Source organism: Anopheles coluzzii, chromosome X (genome assembly GCF_943734685.1).
Source record: "Anopheles coluzzii chromosome X, AcolN3, whole genome shotgun sequence".
NCBI classification, from domain to species: domain Eukaryota; kingdom Metazoa; phylum Arthropoda; class Insecta; order Diptera; family Culicidae; genus Anopheles; species Anopheles coluzzii.
Window position 1 is genome coordinate 11,466,521 of NC_064669.1, and position 24,751 is coordinate 11,491,271.

Below are 24,751 nucleotides of genomic sequence, written 5' to 3' on the forward strand. Positions count from 1 at the left end.
TATGTTTTGCTGGTAAAAAAGATTAGTTTTTCAGTAATAATTCGCTATCTGAAACTTGAAAGGACACATTCGGTGCCTAAAAGCCCTTGCGAAATGCTTCAACTGAGTATTTTCTTCTCCTTTTTGGTGTACCAGTCACAGGTATATGGACCAGTCGTTCAACTTTTTTTGTCTGATCTTTCCGGGTTGGAGATCAAACGATTGTTCGACTGGTTCCGTCCCGAATACCATTAGACCACTCTGTAGCTCAAAGATGATAAACGAGTATAACAGACAATACGGTTTTATTGGAGACAATGAAGAATCTTTTCCAATTGCTCTGTCGGCGCTAACTTCTACAAGGCCCGCGGCTCAATGCCCATTCTGCGGACTGTGCTCTAACATAATCTTAAGATGCAATGTTTGATGCAGCAACTCCAAACATCGCTTCAACCCTAACCGAAAGCAACACCGCCAACCCTCTTTTGTCGCACTTTTGTGTGATCTAATTATGCATGCGACATTTGCAAAAGCGCTTTTATTGCACGGTCTGATGAGGAAGGAGATCTGGCTCTCCTTGAATGTTGGGATCACCCGTATCCGCTGGCTTGCAAGCGGATCTTTCGCTGGTTAGATTGTCTTATCGCGCAGTGTGATCGAGCGCTAGACAGACAAAAACGCGAGTCAATTAGCTGCTATAATCATTCAAACAGGATTATAATTTTACTACCTAACAATTAAGCGTTTATCTTCAATAAAAGGAATGGGGGGGGGGCGGGACACTGCAACACACGGCCCGAAACTCAATAACAGACTTACATATATGCTTTGCTCCATGTTGCACTAGTTTATTAGACGAAAAAAAAATCCTTCCTCTATTCACAGCGCTGATTAACCTCTCGCAAGGGTCCTCCAGTTCGCTTTGATGTGGGGTCTCCTGCCAGACGCATTTGATGGCGCCTTTTGTTTGGTAAAACTAAACCACTGCCTGCGACTATCACTAACAACATTTTTTTTACATATATAGTAGTTTTAATCGAGTCACTATTGGGGGAGAGAGCGAACAAAAAACTGCCCCAGACGAACCTCCAGACGCAGCGCTATGACACGTCACTGTGCCGCCAGGCTAGGCATCCCTTGTCTACCTGTGGGTCTGTCTGTCGGCCAAACCGTGGGGACCGAACTCCATTCACGTCTAACGGACGTGACCGTGTGTGTGTGTGTGTGTGTTTTGCGCGATTTTGGGGAAGTTTTGCTCAGCCTAATTCGGGCCGTTAAATTCGAAAGCCGTCTCGCGGAACCCTCGCAGCGTCGCTTTTCGGCGGGCAGGTAGCACAGACAGGTCGCAGTCTGCCCGCAGACTGCCCAGTGCGCCACCCGAAAGCACCGCCAGGGCGCTGGGCCGTCTCGCGGCGCGGGTATCGTTTGCTAAATGCCGTCCTCGACTGTCTGGGCTGCACTTTTTGGCAGAGATTTTGCTTGGGGCGGTAGCGCGCGAGACGCGAATCAAACCTTTAACCGGCCCGGTGGTTTTGGTTTTGTTGCTGCGATTGTCTGGTATCTTCCGCTTGCATACATGCTTGGAGGCAAAAGGTTTTTTGTTGTTGTTGTTGCCTTCGTCTCGCGATCAGCAGACGCTCGTGAAATTAGTTTTTGATAAAATGACCCACAACCATAAGCAGTAATACTCAGGTAGATCAACTTTGCGGGTCCGCGGGTTGCAGAGAGAGAGAGCGAAAAAAAAACAGATCAAGTAGCATAAATCAAACTGGCGTTAGACTACGACTGCTTTTGGGCGACCTAACTTGTTTCCCAAAATTGGAAAGTCTGCTCCTCGTTCGGCCATACGTGGACACTTTTTTGTTTGATTCAGCACATTTTATCTCGCGGATGGGAATGGAAAAGTTTGGCTCACTACTAAGCCTAAACCAGAACCACATATGCAAAACAGTGCAGCTAAAAGGGGTCCACCAGCAAAGTGCAAGATAAATGTCCGCCCCGTTGAGCATTGCATCATCGAGGCTGTCTGAGACGGAAATCGATCGAACTGTGCTGCTGATCGAGCTGATCAAATCCATTTAAGGTGTTGAGATTCTGTTCAGCAAACATTTTGCGGGCTAATAATTATACAGATAAAGATTCGTCGATATCCTTGAGCTTCAACACAAAAGTCCAACAGACGACCATCAATGTCTGATGCTCTAAATATCTTCCCTCAACAACAGCAACAAAAAAGAGACACACATCAGACAAGAATAGAAGGAAATCGTTTGCTAATAGGTCGCACCCACTCAAACACCCGCACTAACCTCCAACCCTTTCGGATGGCCCGCACGCACGCGTCCTGAGCGATCAAAGGGCAACGAAAGATCCGGCGTCGTCAAATGCCAGCCACAGACCAACACGCACCATAGACCTAGACGAAAGTGTCTGACATATAGACTCACACACCTCTGCACTCGAACCCGCTCCTCAAGACGGTACAGCGCACTAAAAATTCCTCAATTTGTGACCAAAATACCAACCACCACCCTAGCTGTCACCTTGGCCGATGTCACATTGATTGGATGATTTTGGAGCAGGTCGAATGTGTCGTCATGTAGCGCCGAATATAAACGCTTCTTCCTCTATCATTGTTGCGCAGCGAGAAGAACATTTTCCCCCAAATTGGACGCAAATCCTTGTAATGACCCTAACAACACTTCTACTTTAAAACTAGTCTGACCTGGTTGAAGACATCGAGTTAATTAAAGGGCAAATTGTTTCTGTCATTTCAATTAATTCGACAAATGGCGCATCTTGTAAATGATGCTTCATTGTTTGATAGTAGTTGTTATTTTAATAACACCATAAAACTGTTGACAGATTGTTATGACTCCTCCCACAGTCACTGCAATACTTTTCTTCAGCGGTGAAGACTGTGCATCATCACTAGATCGCTGTTTTACTATCGAATAATTGCTCGGTATTGACGGAAGCGACGTATTGCACGTAAACAGTAGGCCGCAAGATACGCACAGTTGTTGAACACGTAAAATAATCATCGCTCACAACCCAGCAGGCAGGCGACATCGCCTTTGGACCCAAACATTGAGTACGTTGCGGGGGGCATTGCGCGCTTGTGAAACGTGATGAAACGTGAATTTTGTCGGTATTTTCTATGACTTTGGCGGTTTGCAACGTTTCGGTTGCTACTTGCGGCAGCCAACCAGCCCTCAACCATACCACCCTCAGCAAACATCCGCACACATGCCATTCAAGCTTGAAGACAATGAGGAACACCAGAACAGCTTCTTGATCCCGCTACATTCTACCGCGCCCACTTGTGCGACCCCCCCGGTGGCCCCACTCGCTATTTGCGATCAAGAGCACGATTTGAAGAATGAAATTGAAACTGCCAACCGCCGACTACCAGGCGGCTATCGCACCGGAATCGCGCCACCCCGAAAACGGCCCAGACGGCCCGCAATTGCTCGGCCCTTTTCCTGTTTCCGCGCCCCAACCCCCGGCTTTATCACGCCGGCACGTACGGCAGTGTATGTGTATGTTAATGCTTCTTTTTTTCTTTATTCATTTCATTGTCGAGCAACCGAAATAAAAGAAGGTCAACGCCAACGTAAAACGGTTGTGGCGCGTTGGGCGTTTTTGGCGGGATGATTTATAAAATTAATTACATTCACACGCGAGCAAAACTAGCACCAGTCAGGAAGGTAGGTGGGTGGTGGTGGAGGTGGTGGTGGTGGTGGTGGTGGTGGGCCAAAGCAACAGGAGGGGTGCTCGGCTTAACAGGTGGTAGGCGAAAGGGATAGTCGCACGCAATGATGCGCGGTTTGTGCGTTTATTCTGCTCAGACAATGTCTCAATTCAATCCTGGTCACGGCGCCAAAAAATGCAACAGAAACGCAACGAATGGTGATTGGTTTTCTAATTGGTTTACTCTCTTGGGCAACTTTCACCGCTTTAGTGCGTATTCCCGTGTTATAACGTAAGTATTCTAGCCTATTGTTGTCTTTTTATTTCTCTCCTTTCGCCTTGATCACGCATCTGTGAGAAGATTCTGTACAGAATTTCCTCCAAAAGTGGAATTTTGTTTGAACGGTTTTGTTTCATTCATCCTTAGTTTCTTGCAATTACTTGTAGAACCCCGAAAGCGATACAAGATATTTTCGAAATGATTTGCGCAGACAATGTCTCAATTGAATCCTGGTCACGGCGCCAAACAATGCAAAATAAATAATGGAGATTAGTTTTCTAATTGGTTGCGTATTGCTGTGTTGCAATGTACGAACTCTAGATTATTTTTGTCTTTTTATTGCTTTCCATTCGCCTTTCTCTCTCTCTTCTGTAAAAAGATTCTGTACAGACTTTCCCCGAATGGAGTGTTTTGTTTAAACGTTTTGTTTCATTAATTCTTAGTTGCTTGCTATTAGTTGTAGAAACGCGAATGCGTTACAAGACATTTCGAAATGATTTTCATCGCTTCTATTAGAACCACATCAGCGCTAGCTAATCTTTATAACGTATGTAGTGGTTGAAAGCGCTGTAAATGAAATTTGAACGGTACCAATAGCTCTCGCATTATCTCTCTCTCTCTCTCGCGGTAACAAACGCAACCGTTGACATGGCGAACCAGGCGCCGAAATAAATCTTCTTACCGAGTGTGAGACAGGGGGGAGGGGGTATGGGAGGGGGGGGGGGTGCGTTATTTCTGGCACACTGCGTGTATTGGTTCGCTGGCAAACCCCCCCGATTAGCTCACTCCACGCACGCAACGGCGTCGTCACCGCTCGACAGACGAACAAGGAAGTCGAGCGATTTTGGCTCTGCTCATACACAACCCCATATACGGATGCTCGGATGCCCTGTGGGGAGACTTCCTGCGCGAGTGACTGACACTACCCGCGAAGGGTTTTAACTGCCACCCTTTCACCCCCTCCCCCTCTCCTCCAGTCCGTCTCATGTATAGATGGCAAATGATCTCGCAAGCATTTTCCTTTTCAAATCTAATGGCTTGAAGCGTAAAACGATTATTCTCATCGAATGCACGATGGATTTCCATTTTCAAACAAACCAAAAAGGTGGCCCTACACCTATTCTCTATTGCTATCATAAGTTGAAGAGGCCGAAACATACAATAGTTGGGGCACTTTCATTTCTGTTCGCTTGTATCGCTTGTACCACCAGCGTTACTGCTACATTTAATTCGTCGGCATTCGTTGTAGGAGTCAATGGACGGTTCGCCACAGTGTCTCCCCTCCTCTCCCTCTTTCCGCTCTCTCTCTGGTTGGATCAGATGATCGCCACTGCCCGCCGTCGGACAGTTTTACTTACCCGGCAACTTACCGGCGACGCAAAGTGAGAGCGAATAAAATAAACTAAACCGAAACGAACCGCCGGGCGTGTCCCGCCTGGCGGTGGCCGCATCCATCCACGGGTGAATTAGGAAGCGGTCGGAAAATATCGGAAGCTGGTGTGAAAATTAATGCATGCACAGGATGCATACCCGGGGCCCGACCTCACCTACCCCACCCCACCCCTTCAGCTGCCCCGTCCGCGTGCGGCGTTACCATGCGTCACCGGGCGTTAGATGCGTAGATTTAATCTGTTAGACCGGCGGTGCTAAACTCAATGGCACGATCTACGCATTAGATGCTAAATTTGACGCGGATGGATACACCAAGCGAACCAAGCGAGTAAGGGGGGCTGGGGGAAAGGACATGATTGCTACAACTTGTTGGCGTTTTTTTTTTCTTCTTCTTCTTGCGTCTGCGTCTGGCGAACTCTCACCCTACTCGTCCCAACCAGAAAGAGAGCGATACAGAGGGCCAATTTCATTGCGGCCAGCAGTTAGACAACTGGTGGAACAATGGTTGAACAATATTTCATATTGCAGTGGCTCAGCCTAAGGCCTCAGGCTAAGTATATTAAGTCCAGCGTTTACGTAGTTGAAAATAACTTGCTAATATGGAACAAATAAAAGTATGAAAAATTGCACCAATGGCTACCCACTCATGTGTAACGACCCGATTTCTGCTAATTTTTCGCTGCAAAAGGGGGCCATCCTACACAGTTCAGTTAAAGTGCTTCGCGGTCCAAGACTGTACAGGCGGTAGGGAGCAAACAGACCGATCGTTAAACTATTTTAGGTTGCGAATATTCCATCCGCATGAAGTCATCCTGCTCAGTGGCATTGGGTTAGGTCAGCTGTGTCATGCACAGTCCATCAGAGGGCCGCAAGCACACATTTTCAGTGATTTTCGGGCCGCAAAGTTGAACATAAAAACTGCCCCAAAACAGTAACAAAAACATATATTTAAAATTGTGCAAATACCCATCTTTGTTGCATCAACAGCTCAATAGTATCGCCGAACATGCCAACGCCTTCTCCCGAACAATGAAACATCTCGCTGAAAGAGTCAATTATATGCTTGAACAGATCAACAACTCGCTGAAAATGCCAATAATATTACCCGGTAAGAAGCAGGGCTTTGGGATCTGGATTCTTTTAAGCCTTATTCAAAATCCTTTTACCTTAAATGTACTCTTTTTATCTTGGTTTTGATTGCTGATTAGGACATTAGTTCGTCTGGTAGAATGTGAGATGCAAATAATTTCAACTTGATTACAAATAGTGATGGGAATGAAAATGAAGTTTTCGTTGGAATTGATTCTGGGTAACTCCGAAGTTTTCTGGAATTTATTCCGGATAGATGGTCCGGAATCAGTTTCCGCAATCGATTACGGAATTGCGCCGGAATCGGGTCCAGAAGCAAAATCGGCTTCGAAATCAGAGTCAGCTTCGGCAGCTCCATAATAATAGGCGTTTGGGTCCAATGATGCTACGCATTGATAGTCGCAAAGAATCCAGATTTACTTGCAAACGACCCATTCTAATGGAGATTCCCGGATTGATGTCCCTTCTGAAACTTCTTACTTTAATTCAAGAACTGATTTTGAACCTGGAGCTCATTTCAATTCTGGAGTCTATTCTGAATCCGTTTCCGGAGCAAATCACGACTTCCAGGTAGATTCCGTTTCCAGAGCTGATTCTGATTCCAGATCCGATTATGATTCCAAACTCGATCCGGAATCGATTCCGGATTTGGAGTCGACTCCGGAGCCGATTCCAGAATCGATTCCAAATTTAGAGTCGACTCCGGAATTGGATCCGGAGTCAACTCCGGAATCGGCTCCGTAATTGGAATCAGAAATGGCTCCGTAACTGATTCCGAACACTGAATCGGAAACCGGTAGGTCCGATTCCGAGCTCCCATCACTGATTACAAACGCTTTCAATGGGTAATACAAACAGGATATTAAGTGATTTCTTATGGTGGTATGACTATGACAAAGGCAAAAGCGTCTTCAATTGACATCAATGATGTCGCATTCCGTAGGTCCGAAACCGTTCGGAATCGTTCGGAGCATTCCGAAAGCAACTGATGCCTCTACTAGGCAGTCGGTGACGTTGAGTTCATCAAAATCGGTGGAACCGCCTGGAGCCATTTCTGCGATACCGGACAACTCCAACGGTTCCGGATGGCTCTGGAAGACTACGGCGATTTCGGATGACACTGACAGCGGAACTGTCGGTATGATTTGGCCGGAAATGGTTTTGAGCCGAGGGCGCAATTTCGACCCAACCCATACGTAGCTACGTAGCTTCCAAGTGTGTGTATAAAGTACTTTATATTTCTATTTCGTTACTAGACAGTTGGCCCAAATCAGTATCTTTTACGCATTTACAAAATGTAATCGAATTTACCCAAAATTTTGCTTTAATTCAGGATTTAATCGAAATCTTTTACGACAGAGCTTCGATGTAATGTTTCTGAAGGGTCTCGGTTGCTCTGTACGTACGTGTAGAACAAGTTTGTTAGATGCTATGGGTACAAAAATGTTAATGCCGACAAAATCATTGTTCTTCTCAGGCAATCTAATTCACTCAGAAAAAATATAATATTACATGTTTTATTTTGCAATGGTTTCAGCAATTCTCAAAATATTCTTGCAGTCCGCATCCAACATCCAACACGGGCCGCCAGTTTGACATACCTGGGCTAGGTCATTAAAATGCATGTGAATTGCACAAACGAGATAAAATCTAAAAAAAAACGACAAACATTATTGCAACACAGACACCCAAATCAAACCAATTTGTAGTATGTAACCAAACCGACTTTGTTTGAACAAACAACGACATGGAAAAAATAAATAAAAATCATTCATCCAGCTGGTTTACATCTGGTTGCCAACTAACGACGTTACAAAACTTCAAATCAGCCACCAATTTAATGATGATGCTTGCTGGCTTAATGTTTTATGTATGCACCGCTGAATGTGCTGCTCCTTATTAACAAAAAAAGCCCCCTCCTCCCCAACTCCGCAGTTGCTTTTTGCTGTATAAAAATTATCAATTGATATGTATCGCTCACTGCCAAATGTAGCATGACCACGGTGATTGCGCTCGCCGTCCCGCTCGGGTTGGAGATGCTGCCTGCCTGCCTGCCTGCCTGCCTGCCCTCCCCACACAGTGCCACCAATTATGTGTGAATTGGCTGCTACTACCGCTGCCGCCGCCGCACGAACCGAAACGGCATGAAAACGAAATGAAATAAAATAAACCGACAAGTAAACCTCGAACCCTCGGGCCCAGTATGACACCCACTAATTAATTGGTTCATTTTCTGTCCGTAACTTTAGAACGCGGCTGCCCGGGTGGAGGGTTGGTAGTGGGATGATGGTAAGCTATGCTGATGCTTCTACTCTCACGGGCGGGAGGGAGCGGTGGTAGCGAAAGAAAAAGGGAAACAAAAACGACGACGAACAAAAAGCCGAATTTAATTAAACCTATTGCGTGATTTGGCTCAAGAGCGCGCGCGCACACACACTTCCGGGTTTCTGCACCTACTTCTTCTTCTTCTTCTCGTGCACCTTACCCGGCGCGCGTGTGTGTGTGTGTGAGCTTGTGGTGCGTGTGTATGTTGGCGTGATGCTTTTGCAAACACCCGGCAGGGGAGCTAGAAGAGGAGAAGAGAGAAGACGGTCGTGACCCCAAAGGAGCGAGACGGATGGCGGAGGGGGAGGAGAGCCAGTGCGACTCAAGCCAAGTCAGTCAGGTGAAGAAAATTAAGATTTTTTCCTCCTTGCCTCCTTGCACTCCTTGCCTTTTTTTTACACTTTAATGAGGAGAAGGGAGGAAAGGGGAGAGGGGAGGTGTAAAGGATCAGGGTTACTCGGTGTGGAAATGAAGTGGGGAGGGGGGGGGGGGGGGAAGGTGCGGAAGAGCATGGTTGGAAAGTGATGTGATCTTCGCTTCGGTTTTTCTCCACCGGCAATTCTCGAATGGTGTTTCGTTCCACTTGGACGGGCACCCTTTTTTCGTTCGGATGAGGTGGGGGGGGGGGGAGGGGAAGCTTTTCGGGGCAATGGCAACAGTCGGACTCCCCACTCCCCCACCACACGCCGCCCTACAACCATCCGATACAAGCAGTTGGAAAATGGTACGACCAAAGGGGGATGGGAGGTCAAGCGAAAGGGTGAAGAGCGAGCGGGCGCGCGCGCGAGCGAGGGTAGCGACGCTTACGCATAGACACGGCGGCCGCGGTAGGCGTTCGCCATTTGATTTACGCACGAGCCGTTAAACGAGGTCAGTTACTGTAAAAATAGCTCGCGGTTCTTGCGCCACCCCCTTACGGGAGGTGGGGTGAAACGGGAGAATGCTTGGGGCAGTGTCGTCGGTGGCAAGGAGCGGTGGAATCTGTAAGCAGCTCGGAGCGCGAAGCAAACCCGGCGAGGTGGAAGCTACCCAAAAGCGGAAGTAGCCGTGCGGCTGGTGCGATCGAACCGAACCCCCATCCCCTGCTTTTGTTACCAACTCAGCCCGTCTAATTCGGCAATGTCATATTCCCGACGGACTGTTGCCAATCGAGTGTTGCGCCAGGGCTGGACGCCAGTTTAACCCTTGCCTGCACTGCCTGCCACACGAGATTGCGATTGCGCATGTGTACCTGCCTGGCGCTTGCTTTCCCTTTCGCAAAAAACCCGACCCAGATAAAGCGATTGGCGGCAGACCTAAGCATGGGGGGGGGGGGGGGGGGGGATTATCGCTATGAACATGTGTGGCGGGAACCTTTGTTCCTCACCTAAACACAATGAGATTTGTCTATGTATTCCAGCAAAAACGGTGTCTTTATCCATACGGGTCCACTAATCGTTGTGGTTAGGTAATTAAGAAGTAATGTCTGCATGTTGACAGTTTGAAAGCAATCTCCCAGCAACCAATCAACGACGTAAAAAAAAAGAAACAAAAGAATTTGTTTCTCATGGGCAACACAAATGGCCCACGGGATGGGAAATGACGGTAAAAATGCCACTTTGCACGGAGGTTGACAAGAGCTATCAACAAGACTGAAAGCAGCGAACAATCTTGCTGTAGCGGAAGTTGGAACATGAGTGCCATGTTGAGCAATTCTTCCCGTAGCTTACTAGCGCATGTTTGATAATAGGCGATTTTGCTTTCATTGCCATCCTACAACTACCTTTTAACTTATAACTTGTAGTATATTTAATCATTGAAATGAAACCGTCCGTAATGAGCTAAAGTTTAAATGCAAAAATTCTTGATGGTACTGACATGGAATTATGAACGTTCTGGTTCAGTATGTCGAACACTTGCTCCATTTATAACCCAATATTTTGGTTGTTTAAAAACTGAGTTCGATAGCTGTCGTCTTGAGGAAGATGCTCGATGTACAGTTTTGCCGAAAATTTGAATAAAATACAAAATACGATCGCAGTGAGAACAGCCGAGTAGTTTTAGCATTTAGTTTAACCAAATTCTTGGCATGTAAAGGAGGGTTTTAAAAGCAATGAATAAATTTAAGACAATCACAAAAGAGAAGTTAAGAACTATTTGTGTCAGCCTGACTAAAACGGTAGGTACAAGGAATGATAACTCAAACGCTATTCAGGATTGCTTGCATGTAATGGTGATCAGACAGTGTCACTGGAGGAGGGATTTTTTCCAGATACGTGAACAAAATCAGTCGTAATACTTATTGCTTAAATGAACGGAGGATCGGCGAGGACACTCTTGTGAGTTTACTCAGAGTCTTGTACTGGCGAGGAGGTAGGTATTGATGGATCGATTGGAATTGATTGTTGCCGTCTTGCTGGATCCCAAGCGGGCATTTGAGACAACAGCAATACTGTTATTGTTATTAACCTGTGAGTGGTATTAGTATTGTAGGGATAGAGCTCAACTGGTTCGAACACTATTGTACAGGCAGAACCTAGAGAACAATTTTTGGAAACTCTATATCAGACCCTACAGACAATATCCTTGGAGTTCCGCAAGGAAGTGTTCTTAGACCAATTTTGTTCATCATGTACATCAGTGACATGAACCAGGGTTTGAAATCTTGTGAGATCAATCTATTTGCCGATGATACGGTTTTGTTTATCTCGCACAAAGACATCAAGCAAGCGAGAATTCCTGATAAATTACGGCTTAGGTACGAAAAGCTTGCATTAAACGATTATTGGTGCTATTGAATTATATTTCTTTACAATAAAGGATAAATCGAAAGATTTGATAGGTTGCAAATTCGCAATAGTTCTGGGGTGTGTTCGACATACGCCGTTTGTTGTTATCTTTAACATCCTTCGATGGATGTCTGTAGAGCAGAGGATTGTGAATCAGGCCATGATCTTAACACTTAAACTTTTAGCAGGCCTTTTGCCTGGGTATCTGGAAATAATAGTACGGTGGTTCTGAGGATCAACGGTACTGGACACGCAGAGCACATGAGCCTAGGGTGCCCAACTTCTTTTCACAAAGTTCCAGAAACTTATTGATAATTATACTAGCCAGCTCCACATACATGAGGTTCTCCTGCTTTGAAAGTGATCTCTGTACCGCTGAAACTTATCATATCCGTGTCGCAATTGCGTCCTGATAAGTGGTGCGATATATCCATTAGTTGGTTCTTGGCGAGCTATGTAAAGGATGCTAGGGAATATCATTATATTCGATGAAGTTAGACCCGTTTTTTCCTTGAAGGAACTATGTTGGTCGCCTTGGGTATGTGTATGACTCAGTGGGTTCTTCTGAACGTCATCCGATGCCACCACTTGCTAGAACATTCTTGAAGCCTACCTAATAATAATATATCGCAAAGATATAGTATCATCCTTCTCAAACTTGTGTTGGGGTAAGAGGTGGAGACTTATTATCATCATCATCATCATCATCAATTGGAACGATACCAATAAATGAAATGAATGCAAGAAGAATAAACAAGTAGTTAAATAAATAACAATTGTTGGTACATGTTCGTTCCAAAGCTGTTTAAAATTGCTTTCGTTGCGCTTGAGCATGCTGTCAAGGGTTCATCCTAGGGTGAATAGTTACTACCTGTTCGTGGCAGAGAACCGAGCAATAACCTTACTGATCGCTTTTTCGCCCGCTCGAGAAATGGAAATGTATTTTTTTATGAACAATAATAAAACCCATGCAATCCATCGCCGACACGGATCGAACGGATGAGGTAAATCACACGACCTGGGCCGTGGTAACATCGCTCGCGCGGCTCGACAGTTTTATGTGCTGTACTTGGTGCCAGCCCTGCAGCGGTGGGGATTGTTCCAGCAAACGGCCATAAAACAGGTAAGCAGGTTGTACCTAGGCCGTACAAAATCGACTGTTCGAAAATTCTTTCCTTTCTAACATTCGAACGTTCTTCTTTCCATCCGCCGGGGCAATGGATCTATTTTTAATTATTTGTAACTCATAGCTAGCATACAGTAAGTTTACACCCCGGCCGGGTATAAAAAGCCGCCCGCAGTAGTCGTCGACTAGTAAAAGCAAAAGTAAAGCCTCACGCCCAGAGCCTCTCGCAGACCCCCAAAAACACACGACCCCCGGTCGCGACATGGCGCTGCCACAGAGTGCGCGCGTTTAATTTATGATAATTGCACGGTTTCAGTCTCATTCTACTTTTCTCTCAGTTTCCTATCCTTGCCGGGCTGTGAAACGTAACACACACTCACACCAACAACATCAACAACAACAACAACTGGAATTTTCCAAACTACTGCATCGGGTGGTATAGGACAATGATGGGGGGGGGGTCGCTCTGCCCAATTAATATCGTTCCCCATGTCGCACGGCGATGGCATTGAACTGTCAAAAATTGGTGTACCGCAGAGACCACCACCGCCACCAGCAGAGCACCATCATCGTTCATTTGCTCGAGCGCACGAAATGGATCGGTACCGGAACCGGCAGCACCGGCAGGCCGAACGGTTGCCTTAAGACACCATCGGTTCCGCTTCGCCGTCCACGAACGGTTCGTAGCCGGCCGGCCGGCCGGCATGCACTGGATCCGCGTGTAAAACAATAAGACCGGCACACGGTGGCACGGGCTTACTACAGTACAGCCATCGGCTAACAGGGTGAAGAGGTGCAAAACTCAATTAGTGGTAATGGCTGCACCGTACCGGCGGAACACAACGGCCAATGCACCCCGTGCGCAAGCGGCGAACCCCACGGACAACCAGAAGATTCTTGCCCTTTCGAGCAGGGCCCCCCAATCGGGCAAAGTGTTATGGTACTTTATTCATTTTCTTTTATTTTGGCCGGGAAACTCGACAAAACCTTCGCCTCGACTTCCGTGCTGAGCAAGGTGGTTTTTGGTTTAGTCGATGTTTAATTACCCAGTTTCGTCAAGTATTCGGTGACGTCAGCATACATTTAGCAGAAATTCTGAGGATACGATTCCTCTACTTCAAAAAATCAATTATTGGATTTTGTTGGATCTTTTTTGAAGTTTCTACAATAAAAATATAGTCGTTGACGCTAGATTTTGGCTATGAGCCATACATTTTTGACAGTGTGCATACATTTTTGACTCTAACGCACCAATTTTGGTCTGTAAGTCAACATTTTGTTTACTCTCGAAGGAATTATGACAAATTTACCCGGTAATTGAGGAGATGTATGGCAAGAATGATTTGACATTGCAAAAAAAAACTAGAAATCTGTTTAATTTGATTGTTTTTGTAAAAAAGAAGAAATGTAATGAATCCTCAAGCAACACCTGAAAATACATGCCAACATTTTTTACTGCATTAATTGATGTCAATTAAAGTAAATTGTTACATCTTCAATTCTATCAATTAAATTATTAATTACCTAACTCAAATTTATTGTTTTCAGAACACACAGCTTCAGACATTCGATCACATTTGTGTAAACAAAATAATTGGCTTACAGTCGAATATTGATGCCTTAGGGGTATTGAGACACGCTGTCAAAAATTGGAGACAGAAATTGGTGAGTTAGCGCCTAACTTTGGCGGGCAGACATGTACTAACTCTTGCACATCAAATGAGCATACGTCACACGGCTTCAAATACCAGCAGACGCATGCATTCTCCGATGTGTAGTATCAGGATGCATCTTGGTTTGATTTTGATCTTTATATCTTTCATAAATCATCACAAAAATATCTTAAATTAAAAATAATGACCAGTCTTATCGGGTTTTCCTGTTTTTTTCTCCCTCAGATAAAATGACTGTAGGTGCTATTGTATTCTACAAAATGTAAAGCAACAACAAAAAAAAAAAGTAAAATCGAAAGCGAATGCATGCAGATCAATTTCAGCGTTCAAATGCGAAAGTAAAACCAACCATGCAACGCTTCGTGCACGGTGTGGAGCAGTGAAACAAAGTTTTAAGGCGAGCGAGAGTGAGAGAGGGACGAGCTCCATCAGCGTTCTAGGGACGAGTAGAATACGCAAACTGTACATTAACCCTCTCACCACCCCTTCCCATGCTGCTGCTCGGTCGGAAGCGAGGAGGAAGGAAGTAAGAAAATGGAAAAAGTACAGATCAAGAATTACAACAGCAAAAAAAAAAGACGATAATTAACGCACATCACGCTAATCGTCGCTGTTTAATGCAGGTGCTGCGCATAATATACTTGGCTGTACGAAGCTGCCCGTTCCGTGCAGTGCATACGGGAATGGCCGCCCGCCAGGCTCTGCAGTAATTCATCGTGCTCGTCCATATTGCAACGCGCGCGCGCGCGACCCGCCAGAGTTTGTTTTAATTTTCGCACAGCAGAAACTGCAGTGCCACACAGTTGCGGCGGAAGCACTACTCTTTGCAACCACAACCCCCCCCCCTCTCCCCCCTCTTCCCCCACCCCGTGGACATCTTAAGCACCTCTTTATGCGTGCGCTTGGTGAAGTGGGGTTTCGGTTTGACACCTGGTTAAGGCTCCCTCCACGATATGCAAGAATCGAGCCAAGAGGAAGAGGCCACTAATTAACAAGCCGACAGTGGAGGAAACCTCCGCTGCGTTTGGGGTGCGTTGGTGCAGAACGGAAGCGAGCGAAGGGAGCGAAGGCACATTATCATCGGCGGGATGCAACAATGTAAGGTAGAGAGTGGCAGTGGCATCACAACCGACCCCGAAACTTGCCGGCCGATCCCGAATTGGCCCGCTTTTATGCAAGTCGGGCCGCGGCTTTGCTCTCCGCTACGCAGGCTTTTGAGACGGCACGAAGCGTGCTAAAACAAACAAACCAATCACCGGAGCGACACCCGCGGTCCTGGGTCCGCCCGTAAGTAGGTGGCCATTTGCAGATGTGTGCACCTTCTTGTGGCGGGGGCGAGCCGGAAGCTAACGACCTGGATAAACAATGCCACACCACACTATTTGTACGCCCAGCAATGAATGGTGTCTGACATCCTCCCCACCCTTCAGAAGTACAAACAAGAAGGTGGTGAAAGGGGACAAGGATGTAAGAGGGAGTAAATGATGACAAAACGGCATCGTCCGTCAAACCCCCAAGTGCATGGCATCACCACTCCAGTGTGGGTGGATGCGGCCGGCTGTTTGCAAGCGTATGTTTCTTCACATGTTCTTTGTTTCCAATCAAACGCGAACGTGAGCTACCGTGGGCATTGTGTGGGCATGGGAAATATGGCGGGGCGGGGTTGGGCCACACACTTTCCTTTTTCATTCCTTGTTTTTTTTTTTTGCCTTCTGCCTTCCGGTACACCAACGAGGTTTGCGATGGGAGCGGATGGAAAGATTGCACATCACTTGTGAGCACTACAATGTAAGTCATCTGCATGCAACAGAGTTAAGATCGCCTGCAGCCTTTTACATACGTTTATAGCCTATGCTACAGAAATTGCAGAATTCCAAACTAGTTTCAACAACCATGTTCTGACCAAATAGAAAACAATCGTCTGGATCTTCTTCTGTCCGATCTCATCATCTTCCAACATCCAACATGTGGTCCTCGAAAGTACCAAATTATGACAGCGCTCATCAATGTTTGCCGCTGATTCTCCTATAGACAGAATCAACAATGTATAGCTCTAGTATAAAAACTGATAGACCAACAAGGTATTTTATCAAGATTTGGGACCAAAATTTTCTTTTATTTATTTTATTATTTTCTGTCATTGCAATAAAACTTTTAAATAGTTTATACGTGCTGGATGCAAATTTAGAAGACTTCAGCAACTATCAAAATCGGCATAACAATCATAATGCTATAATTACTACTAATTTGTAGTTACCATGTAATTTGAAATCAAGGCATTTTGCCACACACAGTTTATAACGCTAAATAAAACATTCGAAACGACGCTTTACGGCTACTACTGTATGCGGCTCTAAACTCAGCGACTACAACCGCAGAGTAGAATTCTTCGCCAAGTTCTGTTTTGGTCATTGTTATTCTGCTATAACGTTCTTGGACACGAAACTGATTCGATGACATCTTTCTAGTGCATTTGCCTTTATTTTTCCTATTTTCGAGGGCACTAGACGTAACATATATCACATATATAGATGTGGCATATATCTAATTTTCCAGTCACTAACGATTGGCAAAGGCACCAGGCATTCACAAGACGTATGTCAAATGACATTCAAACTTAATTTTTACAGCCATCATATCGCTATAATAGTTAACGCTATAAACGAAACAGTTTTTTTCCAAAATCCCACTCCAAATCCTCCATAAAACAAATTAAAAAAGTCGTCAGTTTACAATACTGGTTTTGGTTCCCAGTAAATTCGGATTAAACGGCAGGAGTTTCGATGTAGCCGAAGTACAAGCAGCACATGATGATGATTTTGATGATGATGATGACGAAAAGAAGTAAAATAAAAAGAAGAGAAGTATGATAAAAACAAGAAGAAGAGGAAGAAGTAGAAGAAGAAGAATAAGAAGAAGAAGAAGTAGAAGAAGAAGAAGAATAAGAAGAAAAAGAAGCAAGGTAGAAGAAGCAGCAAAGAAGTAGAAGAATAAGAATAAGAAGAAGAAGAAGAAGAAGGGGAAGAAGAAGAAGAAGAAGAAGAAGAAGAAGAAGAAGAAGAAGAAGAAGAAGAAGAAGAAGAAGAAGAAGAAGAAGAAGAAGAAGAAGAAATAGAAGCAACATAGAAGAAAAATAATAAGAAGAAGATGAAGAAAATGAATAAGAAGAATACATAGGAAAACAAGATCTCCAGTTAACTCGTTTCCCGATAGCTGTCACTGATTTATTGGAATCCAATCGGCAATTAAGATTCGAAACTAGATTCTGATCCGATTCAACACTAACGAGCGCTTGTGTTCACGCCATGGACCTAGGTTAAGCCGTTGGCTGCTCTAGAGCTCGGCGGTGCCCGTCGCTAAGGAAAAGCAAAAGGAAAAGTGTAACATCTAAAAAGAAAAGAGACCTGTGGCACACACACACACACACACGGTGGGAAAGCCCAGTCATGTGAACGGCGTGCAGAGATCCGGTCTGTTGTGAATCATTGTGCCATCAGCGAGCAACACCTAACCGAGCCAGGCAAGAACAAGATGGCACACATCGCTGCAACAAATTTGTAACGCGGCTGAGCGAAAACATTCCAAACGTACGTCCCCGGCCAATGTCGACTGATTCACCCGCACCGGTCCGGTGACGGGTTTGTGCCGGGAGTAAACAATAAAAAATTGTGCAACAAACAAATGCCGTCAACTCCGCTCATGCGCTCCCAATTCCACCCGTGCACATTTTCCCCGCCCTTGCCTTGTTGGCTGCACTGTTGATAAACAAACCCCTGTTGCACTCCTGTTACCCTCCCCCCCCCCACCCCCCTTCACGGTTGGTGCTGTTTGCCGAGTGGGGTTCGTCTCGGCCCGTCTCGGCTACGAACTACACGGGATGACGAAACATGATTTGCTTGCGCGTGCGCGCCCGGTAGGTTCTGCTGCGCGAAATTACCCCGATCTGCGAGAACGCGCGACCCAACTAGCTAAGCCCAAGATACACACTTTCTCTCGCACTGTGTGTGTCTGTGTTTTTCCTTTTTTTTTTTTGTTCATCTTCGGCCTACTACTGTCTGCATGGTCTGGTGTCGCGGCTTTATTTTTCTATAAACAATACGCATGTTTGAATGTGTGCTTTGCTGCTCGGCTGCGGTCCCAACTGTTGGCTGTTGCTTGCACACCGGTTGACATCGGGAGCATCACCTCTCTCCCTTGTTGACACGGCCACGGGGGACAGTATGCAGGAAAGGGTTGATCGAGTGGAGAATAAAACCAAACGGACAGAAAATACACAACCATGAGACAGACAGGACAGCGCACAAGCGCCTATTGACACAAATGTCTGTCAGGGTTCGATGGTAGAAAGAAAATGATGCACAAATAACAACAAAAAAAACCCCCGAACACTCCGCCTGAATCGGGGGCTATTTTATGTATTAATATTCCTGCCAAGAGTCAATCAACAACAGCAGCAGCAACGATAATAAAAAAAAACGAAAGACGAGAAGCAACACACTGCTCCCGCTTCTCCCTTCAACATGCTTTTGGGGTTGGACGAATGGTGCGCATGCCACACTGCTTAAAATGCAGTGTCCGCCTGTGTGTCTTCGTGCACACTTTCAGCCCACTGCACCTACCGCCGCCCAGGACCGGGCCCACAGGGTGAAGGTTTTGGGTCGATGCCCCCGGCCAAGAGTGCGCGCCGTCTGGTCAATTTGTAACGAGCAGCGGCCCCCAGCCAAGACGGGCGCAAAAACGCAGCCGGCGTCCGAAAGCAATAACTGCGGGCGACAACTACAGCAACAGCAACGAAAAAAAAAGGCAAATAAATCAACCCAATGCAAACCCGAAACAAAGGTGGAGGGGGAGGGGGGGAGCACATGAGACAGGAAAACGCTTAAGGATATCGGTTTTGAGGGGGGGGGTGGTTCAGGACACTTGAGTTGCGGTTTTTTTTTTTGAGCACCTGAGGGACAGAGACGAGGGGCCGGCCTCGATGACGCCCCTCGGTGCCCTCGGAACCACCCGTACGAAGTAGCGCCAATTTCCATTGCTGCAGCCGAGCACAGGAAATCGTGGTACTGCAATGCGTTCGCATGATTTGTTTCGGGCTAATGCAATTAAAGATAATTTTGCAGCTGTTAAAAGCCCAAACCCCCACCCCTCGAATGGCTAATGAATATCGATGGGCACAGGTAGCTTCCGGCTGACGCTAATCGCTCGCATTGACAGATGCATCAGCGATGCACTGGGTGCATGCCTCATGGGGAAGGGGGCATATTATTGGGCTGCTGCAGGAGTTGCGTTTGGTATTTGCATTACATTTCGCGAATAATGAGTTTTGTGTAAGCTGCAGGGTTCGGCTAGTGACTGGCCGCAAGCAGTGTCAAAATGGGCTTTTACGAGCCTGTTGGTGCAGAGGTCCTGGGAATCATCAGGTATAGTGTTGGAGTAAAGGCACCACATTTAAATAAACAAATAAATAAATAAATAAATGTCCGACCTCATGGTACAGTGGTCAACTCGTACGACTTAACAACATGCCCGTCATTGGTTAGATCCCCAAATAGACCGTGCCACCATACGTAGGACTAACCTGCTATGGTGGTTAATCCATAAATCACTGAAAGTTAAGCCCACAAGTAGTGCAGATCTTGACCGACTACGACGGTTGAGCCAAAAGAAGAAGAAGAAGAAGCTCAAACATGTTGGCCACAGTACTGTAGCGCAGCTGACTAGTATATTCAACAGGTACCAGGAGCTGGGGTACTTCCCAGAAAAATGGAAGTTTGATAGAAATATCCCTGTTTTGAAACTGGGAAAAGACCCTTGTTTGGGATCAAGTTATCGCCCTATATCACTACTGGGTGCCCGATTTGAAAGAATAATTTACTCACGTATGCTGGATTATTGTGAACAAAACAACATCATTGCAGAAGCACAGTTTGGCTTTAGGAAGCAGCGGTCGGTCGCGCAACAGTTGGCAAGGCGTGTTGGACGTTGTTGATGCCTCCAAAAGAAGTGATAACAACACAGTCATAGCTCTCTTGGATATAGAGAAGGCATTTGACAACGTCTGGCACGATGGAATTGTCCACAAGCTGAGACTGCCAGGTTTTCCGCCGTTTATTGTCGGGATTGTGCGCGGTTACCTCTCTCGATGGACATCGGCTGTTTACATTGGGTCAGAACGATCTGACTCATATATGAATTACGCGGGTGTACCAGAGGGGAGCATACTTGGTTCCCTGCTATACAATGTTCTCGCAGAGGGTACGGGTGCAGCTCTCGCATTATGCGCGGATGACCCTGCCATTATGTATTCTGCAAAAGCACGAAACCACTTACGGGGAGGATTACAACGGAGACTGGACACTGTTGTCAGGTACCTCCAGGATTGTGGTCAACAATACCAAGACTCAGGCGCTAGCTCTCCCTTACAAGATGGGTATTCAACCGGTTCATTTCAATGCGAAGGTGTGCAACACAAAGATGAATGACATCGTCATCCCGTGGGCTCCTCAAGCCCGATACTTGGGAGTGATTTTTGATAGACGTCTCACATTCAAAGCACATGTATGCTACATTAAAGGAAAAACTTCAATGCTGTTTAGGAAGCTGTACAGCCTTTTGAAAACCCGTTCTGCTATGTCGTTGGAGAACAAGATGATTATATATAATCAAATTGTTCTTTCATCGATAATTCACGGACGTAAAGCTTGGGGCCTATGCTCGAACAGCAACCTCCATGAAGTCCAGAAAATTCAAAATTATTTTTTGAAGACAATTCTCGATTCTCCCTAGAGATTCCCTACGCGACAGCTCCATCATCGTGCAGTACCTCCAATGATCAAAGATAGAATAATGGGCATAACAGCCCAACTACGAGAATGAAGCCATCACTCACCACACGAAATAATTCGAAACATCTTCTCAACTTAAACCAGAACTAAATGAAGAATCAAATTTAGGATAAAGTAGTCAGTTTCTTTTGTAAATACTGCATTTTCCCTCCCCATTCTCAATCTCTATTTCAGTTTAAAAATCGAAAAAATTCTTAGAAGATGAAACGAAAGTCGGATAGTTAATTGCTGCCAGGATGCACTGTTTTACTGTGAGATGGAACTGTGGCAGCATCTTGAAGGGTAATAATGAAACTATGTTTCGTTTCACAGAAGAAACGGTCGTTTAGTTGAATAAGAATAACTTCTAGGCGTATTGAACATGTTTTGCATTTATGAAGCTGAAAACCGGTGCATATTACTGCAGTAAATCTATCATGCTGACTTACCGTATAATCTTCCGCTTGTTGTTGGGATGCAGCCGCTCGGCTGACTCCGGGTCGACCCGCTGCAGGGCCTGGTGCAGCAACTCCGACTCGTGCGCTTCGAGCGATTCACTCGTTCCCAGGCCCGGTAGCGCCTCCAGAAGCCGCTCCAGGTCAGTGGTAGTTCCAGCAGAAGCAGCAGCAGCAGCAGCCACTCCACCGTCCACTTTCGGTTGCTTTGCCTCCGGTTCGCTTTCGGTGGCGCAACGCGATCGCAACCGTTCCCGCTTGACGCCCTCGCTCAGCAGCACCCGCCAGAGGATGCTCTCGATGTAATAGTTGGTGCCGCCCACGATGATCGGCATGCGGTTGGCCGCCAGCAGCGATTCGATCTGTACGCCCGTGCCGAGTGAAGGAAAGTCTCATCCAATATCACAGTCCCCCCACCCTAATCCCGATATAGCACAGAGCTCAGGAAGCGAATGCGTTTGCCACCGGGGGTGTAAATCATTTGCCGAATCGGTTTTGCTAGCGCCCGGCCACGGTGCGTAGTGAAATCTGAAGCCAGCTGTGCCCTGGCGCAATTTACTACTTGTTTGGATTTCCAACGCACCAACAAACAAAGGAAACGCACTGTTCTCGTCCCGCGAGAGGGGTGCCTGCCGATGGCGGACAACGGGCACAAGTGGGGCGAGCGAAACTATGTTCGGAATGTTTACTCCAGCGGCGCGCAGCGTTGAAGTCGCCTTTTTTGGCGATCGAATAAACACACCGAGGTTTTGAATATCTTCCAACCGCAAACGGTCGCCAATACGACGATCCCCGGGCAGTAGCAGCAACGTTTGGAAGATAAACAATATTTTCCGATACCAGTGCGACTACTTTGTGGCCCCTTTGTGTTTCGTAGATCTTACGGCGTCAGAGCGCTCGATTGCAGTGCGGCGCGGACGGTGTAATGGTAGACGGGCCGGCTCCTGTCCAGCCGGGACGTCGTTCGACTCCCAAACTGGAACTTTATTCAGGATTTATGATTGGCTATCCAAGTCCAGTGAATACAAATGAGTGTAGATTGCTTATAATACTACTGATACAACTACTGATTATATACGCATGCCAATAGAACGAAAGATTGACAGGATAAACTAGATTATACCGTAATTGGAATGGAATGTCTCAACGAAGTGTTTTACTTTGTCAGCGAAAACGGAGTAAGTAAAAAACTTGATTCGAAAAGGGGTTTTAAGTTTTGCAGGAACTTCTGTCAAGTAGTCCGGCAGTTTACCCAATGACTTCGTCTGTGTTGTGACACGTCTTCGAACTGGGAATTAACTTAACTTAATCGTTCTCGACATCAAATGCCAAATATTGTAAGATACAAGTCGTCCCTAAGGAATTGACAAATGAAAATAAGTACAAGAATTTATTCGGTATCTGACATTAACTTTGTCCAATATTTTGGTGAGCTCCAATACATTTTGTTTTGAAATTATCGCAAATTCCATTTGAAAACGGTATTGTTTCGTGATGCTATTTATTTTGTAATATTTGTGTTGTTTTTGCTTAGGCGTCTATCAATCAGTTAACGTAACGCTAAAATTGCTCCTTTCTTTTAGAATTGAAACAAAATGATATTTTTGTTAATTTAAATAATTAAAAATTGTTCTATACAGCATTAAATCATGCCTAAGACCTGGGCGTTCTTCTTGATTCAAGTTTGAACTTTAAACAGCATATCGATGACGTTGTAGCCAGAGGAAACCAACTACTGGGTGTGGTTATCCGAACAACTAATGAATTCCGCAACCCCATGTGCTTCAAAGCTGTCTACAATAGTATCGTTCGTTCGGTTCTGGAATATTCGTGCGTAGTGTGGAGCCCAACTACTGCTTCTTCAATTGCTCGACTTGAGGCGATTCAACGTAAGCTCACGCGATATGCCCTACGTCTACTTCCCTGGCAGGATCGCAATACCTTGAACCTCTTTCCGTTAGAAGACACAATGCACAGTGCTCTTTCATCACTGGTTTGCTAAATGGCTCTATCGACTTATCGTCTTTGTTGCATCGAGTCGATATCTATGCACCATCCCGAACACTTAGGTCTAGAGAGACTCTACGGCTCGCTCAACCTCGTTCCAGCGCAGGTTTTTGTACCGTTTTTTGTAATGTAATGTACTGTTACTTATCTTAATTAGGCCATACGGCCCGTTGAAGATTAAACAATAAATAATAATAATAATTTAATCAACCATCTTCCTGGTCCTCCATAAAAGTGTCCACCTTTCTAGGTTTGTTTTTCCCCCTTTGGCTTTAGATACTGTATTATCATGCATTTGGCGTTTCTGTTGCACTTAACATGTGATGCTTAATATGTTAGCCAAGTTTTGCAAAATACGAACAAAATCGGTACTGTTTGCTGGAGTTTCAGCTCCATTTTTTTAGATATCCATCAAATTACGACCAAACCAGGGCTAACTGGTTTAAATCCATCCACAGTTTGTTTTTAACGAATAAGGTTGAAAAACAACTGAATAGGAATTAGACACCTGTTTGCAGCGTTCCAGTTGATATGCTTGCTCGCGTGTTGTCACCTGCGAATCGCATGCCACTGTGATCAGATGCGTAGCTTTACAGTCGTATGTGTGGCATGCTGTCCACTCGCACGACTTAACCACATGCGAGTCATGGATTCAATCCTCGTATCCTCGGCTGCGAGGTACTTAAAAAAATCCCGAAAGCCTGTTAAGACCTGCACAACCGCGTAGGTCGTTTAATCACGAAGAACTCGACCAGAACACCAAATTCAGGAAAAATAATCGCCAACTGAAACCCTTTGAGCTTGTGTGTGTACTTAAAAAAAACCTGGTTGGGGTAACTGTCGAATCAAAGATCTTTGTATGAGTGCAAGAGAGAGCTATGTCTCCAGTGACCTGTGACCTATGATTGATTTTTCCCCAAATTTATCCACTTTTGAATTGAAATTGCCTTATTGCCGTACCTGACGTATGATTTATGCGTGATTTTACCCATTCAAATGGGCAATTTTGGACAATTGTAATGTCCTCCTGCGGCCTCCTGCAAATAGTTCGTGGCAATCATTCTCATAGGACTTCGTAGAAGTACAGCGCATATCTAAGCGCAGAGGAAGGAACAAAAATCGTACCGAAACATAATACCA

The 24,751-nt window shown here is 45.6% G+C and overlaps 1 protein-coding gene across 3 annotated transcripts in view; it reads right to left on the reverse strand.

The window, feature by feature from the left end:
• Positions 1-24,751, reverse strand: part of LOC120948724 (tRNA dimethylallyltransferase) — a 71,841-nt gene that overhangs the window by 32,909 nt on the left and 14,181 nt on the right. For all 3 annotated transcript variants that reach the window (XM_040365398.2, XM_049605495.1, XM_040365388.2), the window contains exon 3: positions 21,599-21,966. In XM_040365398.2, the coding sequence (XP_040221332.2) occupies positions 21,599-21,966 (368 nt within the window). The remainder of the gene's footprint in view (positions 1-21,598; positions 21,967-24,751) is intronic.